Raw genomic sequence first — 5,118 nt, forward strand, 5'->3', positions numbered from 1 at the left:
AACAGGAGAAGCCAGGTCGACAACGACGCCGTCGGGGCCTCTTCGTCTCCACGCGCAGAAGATGCGATGCTTGGTGTCGAGCGCTGCAGTCCGGTGGCGCTTCGGAGTTAGCCGGTGACGGTGTCGTGGCGGCGGTGCGATGGGTGAGATGGAGGTGGTGCGGGCGTGAGGCTGGTGATGGCGGAGGCTACATCGCGACGGTGACTCTAGATCCACCTCTGGCGTTGCGGGTTGCGAGTGTCCTGGGTCATGGGTGGCCTCCCTTGGAGTAGTTTGCTAGTGGTGGCATCACGGGAGCGGTTGGATGTGTGATCTCTCTGTCCGGTCGGGCCCTTGCGGCTGGACCGCGGCGTACGGTGCGAGAGGGCCTCCCTTTGTGGCCATCCCTGGTTGCGGTGCCAGTTGTTCTACTCCCCCTCCCCTCTTCGGCGATGGGCGGCTGCCAGTGGTCTCCCGCTGGTCCAGGCCATTGGCATTGTACGGTGGGGCGTAACATGGTGGTTTCGATGGGGAGGCTAGTAGGAGGGACGGGTTATCCAGTGTCGAGCTACCCATCGCCGGCATAGGGGGTGTTGGTCGTTGCCGTGAGTTGCTCCTCCCCTCCCCCTTCCCCGGGCTTGGTGTCTCCTGTTGCAGTTCTAGCGTTGCTCGAGACAGGGTGGTCGCTGGAGGTCGCGGCGGTTGGGGTCGTGGACCTGGTCAAAGTCGTGGCCTTGGTGGCTCTCAGGGTTGTCCGGTTGCAGGCCGGCGACTCTGGCGGTGGGAGACGCGTTGGTCGTGGGCAGATTGCGCAGCTCGGGTGCGGGCGGGCAATAGCATGGTTGCGGGTGGTTGGCGGAGCAGGCAGTGTGATGGAGGGGTATGAGCTCTGGGGTACATCACTTGCCCAGTCCTTGTACTGGCCGGCGGCGGCGGCATCCATGGATGTTGTGTTCCTCCTTGCAGGCTCTGTCGCAGTGTTCCCTCTCCTTCGTGATGCTCCGAGTGAAAACTTGATCCTCGGATCGGACGGTGGCAGTATGCGTAGTCATGCCCTGCTTGAAGGCATCGTCTTGCAGTGCTCGCTCCGATGTTGTTCATCTGACTTCTCCCCGGTGGATCTCTCATCTTGGTGGTGGTCTTCGTCGGCTCAAAGCGGTTCGTTGCTGCTCATATGTAGTGTGCTTGGTAATCGTTGGGGAGGTGTGTCGGTGCCCGGCATCTTTGTATCTTGTCTTCGGTGTGTGTGTGTTGTGTGCGATGATGGCGTGTGTTTGTATCGTTTTGCTGGGATGTAACACGGTGGCGGGGAAAGCTCTTTTTCATCATTACCTGTTAATTCATTCCACTGTACGAGGAAACGTACAGTGGAATATTTTCCAGGACAAAGCGGCATATGCACTGAGAGGCGAACAAAGCGGCATATATTCCAGGACAAAGAATCAGCCCGTTTTCACTAGTTCACTTGCACCACAAGACATATATACTATATATGCATGATACCAGTGTATGCATGATACAAGTGTATGATAGCACCCACAGCAAGTCTAAAGTATCGACACTTTTAGTAGCTGCAGATAATTAGAATGACAGCAATTCGCATCCATAAATAACACACTTCATCTGTATGTCACATGTAATGTCTGACACACCTAAATAGAACACTAACTAAATACGTGTCTTACCGATGGATACTAGTCGAAGTAGATACTGCAAGTCACAAGACAATAGATTTCTGCATGATCTCTTCACGACCGACAAAAGCATCCACTAGATCGCATTATTCTAGAAATCAGCACCCTCCAAAGACGGTATGGCTCAAAATCATGTCTGCAATGTCGCGTGCAGAGTAGTTTCGCTGCTGCAGCCAGTCCTGCAAGAACCCCTTGATCTCCTCAAACTCCTCGGCGTCCTGCGACGCCAGGTCGAACACCTTCCGCCCCAGCGCCTCCATCTCGCCGAGCCTCTCGTGCCTTGTGTCACCCCGCCGCAGCAGCCATCCCAGCTTGCAGCACTTCGGTATGGAGGACGCCTTTTCGTGCTGCAGCACGTGGAGGATGTGCCGGCATGGCAAGCCGTCGCGCTCCATCTTCCGGCAGCTGCACTTGAAGACGTCGTCCTGGTCGTCACCGCCGTCGGACTGCAACACGTTATAGAGCTCGCCGTGGAGATCCAGCGTGTAGACCTTGTCGCCCGAGCCGTCGGAGCTGCTGCTCAGGGTGTCGATGATCTCAAAGTCGTCCAGCGCCTCGATCTCCTCCAGCACGATGGCGAAGTTGGCCGGCGTGAAGGACCGCGCAAAGTCTTTCTCCAGGCATTCGTGCTCGGTCGTCAGTGCAACGCGGGACTTGTCAGCCTCGTTGTCGAGCTCGGCCTCCTGCGTGCGCATGTACTTGCACCTGAAGTCCGCGCGCCGGAGCAGGGCGAGCAGCGTCATGTCCTCGGAGAAGCTCGTGCGCAGGCCTGAAGATAGGCAGAAGCACTCCGTGCTCTGGTCTGTCACCATGCCGAGGAAGAACTTGTCACCGACGAAGGCGGCAGTCCAGAGCTCCCTCTTCACGTACATCTTGCAGAGCCACTCCTGGTTGCTCGTCGTCCTGTGTCTGGCCACGAAACTGTGCCATCGCTCCTCGAACTCCACAGGCGAGCAATTGTCCTCGAACATCAGCGACCTGAAGCCGACCTTGGCTGAATAGCCATCAAGATGCTCCCGGATGCCTCGCTCCAAGTGGCACGAGCAGATCCGGTGGTTGGACTGCGGGAGCACGGTCTCGACGGCGTGGACAACCGCGTCGCCGCCGTCGGTGATCACAGACTTGGGCCTCACCTGGTATGTAGACCTCATGAAGGCTCGCAGCAGCCAGACATAGGAGTCAGGGGACTGGTCCGTGAGGACGCCGCTGCCGAGGAGCACGGGGCGGCGGTGGTGGTTCATGCCGATGATGGGGACGAAGGCCGCGCCATACCTGTTCGTCCGGAACACGGTGTCGATGACGACCACGTCGTCGGTGTGGTCGTGGCTGTTGAAGCGAGGGTCGGCGACGGTCCAGAAGAGCATCTTTAGATGGCCCGCGGCGTCGACCTCGTACTGGTGGAAATGATCGGGGTCCTTGTCCTTCCTGCAGCGCAGTTCCTCGAGTACCGCCGCCGTGTCGTCGATGCCGATCAGCGCCATGGTCGATCTTGTTCTTGTGCCGTACTGCAGAAAATCAATTTGAAGAATCAAACGAGTACACGATCGCTCAATTGCAATATCGAACGAGTAAAGCAAACCAAGTAGGGCGATCGGTGAGTAGTAACAGGGACGGAGGCGGGAGGATACCTATAGACTGCGGCGGGGGAGGGGAGGCGGAGGCGGCGGCTGCAGAGATTGCGGCAGGAGGAGGAATTGTGGAGAGAGGAGATAGCGTGGAGCTAGGCTAATTTTTTTTAAATAATACATTTTTTTATTAATTTTCATAAATATTACGCTGGATAAAAAAATTAAAAATAATACACCGTCGGCCCACTGCAGGCCGACTGGGCCTAGTCGGCCCACAGCAGGCCGATTGGATTTCAGTCGGCCTACAGCTGGCCGACTGGCCCCTGTCGGCCCACTGTGGGCTGATTGGGTCCTGTCAGCCCACTATGGGCTGACTGGAGCTAATCCCGCTGTGGGCTAATTATTTTTGCAAAAAAATAGGCATAAAAATATATGTTTAAAAAAATGTTAATCATGTAATTAAAAAATGTTAAACGTGTATAATTTTTTTTCCTGATGTATACAAAAAATGTACACTATATATGGAAAAATGTTGACATAAAAATATGTTTTGAAAAGTGTTAAGCATGTATTTAAAAATTGTTAAATGTGTGTATAAAAATGTTCCTTATTTATACAAAAAATATAGAATGTGTATGAAAAAAAGTTGATACCAAAAAATTATGTTTGAAAAATATGTTTGAAAAGTTGACATTTTTTCAAATACATGATTAAAAATTGTTAAATGTGTGTATAAAAAATGTTCCTTATCTATAAAAAAATATAGAATGTGTATGAAAAAAAGTTAACACCAAAAAAATATGTTTGAAAACAATGTTCCAGTTCCATACAAAAAGAGCAACCAATCATATTTTTTATCACAACCTTGATTTATTTTTTTGTCACCAACTCACCAACATAATTTTTTGGTATCAACTTTTTTTCATACATATTCTATATTTTTTGTATAAATAAGGAGCATTTTTATACACACATTTAACAATTTTTAAATACATGATCAACACTTTTTAAAACATACTTTTTATGTCAACATTTTTGCATATATATTGTACATTTTTTGTATACATCAGGAAAAAAAATTATACACGTTTAATATTTTTTAATTACATGATTAACATTTTTTATGCCTATTTTTTTGCAAAAACAATTAGCCCACTGTGGGCCAATTAGCTCCAGTCAGCCCACAGTGGGCCGACAGGACCCAATCAGCCCACAGTGGGACGACAGGGGCCAGTCGGCCAGCTGTAGGCCGACTGGAATCCAATCTGCCTGCTGTGGGCCGACTAGGCCCAGTCGGCCTGCAGCGGGCCGACGGTGTATTATTTTTGAAAAAAAATTACCCAGCGTAATATTTGTGAAAATTAATAAAAAAATGTATTATTTAAAAAAATAGCTGGAGCTAGGGCCTAAACGTTAGGGAGTGGGCCGCAAGACCCTAATCGTTAGGGTGTGGGAAACGGCTCAGACCGTAACCCCGGCAGCCCACGGCTAATGATTAGGCCCTCGCGGCCCACATTTGAAGAATTTTTTATATTTTTTACTATAGTAACCAGTTTTCGGGAGCTTCTATACGGCGCTGCAGTCGCCCGTTCGCGCTCCTGGCGCCTGCAGCGCCCCGTGTTGGGCCGACCCACGAAACATGCAGACCAGCGAACGCTAAAAAACTCAACAAAAAGACGGAAGAAAAATTGCTCATTTGAAGAATTTTTTATATTTTTTTCTATAGTAACCAGTTTTCGGGAGCTCCTATACGGCGCTGCAGTCGCCCGTTCGCGCTCCTGGCGCCTGCAGCGCCCCGTGTTGGGCCGGCCCACGAAACATGCAGACCAGCCAACGCTAAAAAACTCAACAAAAAGACGGAAGAAAAATTGCTCTCT

At 51.1% G+C, this 5,118-nt stretch overlaps 1 protein-coding gene across 1 annotated transcript; it reads right to left on the reverse strand.

Annotated features, from left to right (window-relative positions):
- Positions 1–1,566: 1,566 nt before the first annotated feature.
- Positions 1,567–3,395, reverse strand: LOC123040954 (protein FAR1-RELATED SEQUENCE 7-like). Its single transcript, XM_044463664.1, has 2 exons — positions 3,302–3,395; positions 1,567–3,178 (listed from the first exon to the last, which is right to left on the reverse strand). Exon 2 carries the CDS (start codon positions 3,152–3,154, stop codon positions 1,772–1,774), a length of 1,383 nt encoding a protein of 460 aa, XP_044319599.1. The 5' UTR covers positions 3,155–3,178; positions 3,302–3,395; the 3' UTR covers positions 1,567–1,771.
- Positions 3,396–5,118: the final 1,723 nt, after the last annotated feature.

Source organism: Triticum aestivum, chromosome 2B, assembly GCF_018294505.1.
Source record: "Triticum aestivum cultivar Chinese Spring chromosome 2B, IWGSC CS RefSeq v2.1, whole genome shotgun sequence".
Taxonomy (NCBI): domain Eukaryota; kingdom Viridiplantae; phylum Streptophyta; class Magnoliopsida; order Poales; family Poaceae; genus Triticum; species Triticum aestivum.

Coding starts and splice junctions, on each gene's coding strand:
- LOC123040954 (XM_044463664.1), bottom strand. CDS start 3,154: ATGGCGCTGATCGGCATCGACGACACGGCGGCGGTACTCGAGGAACTG.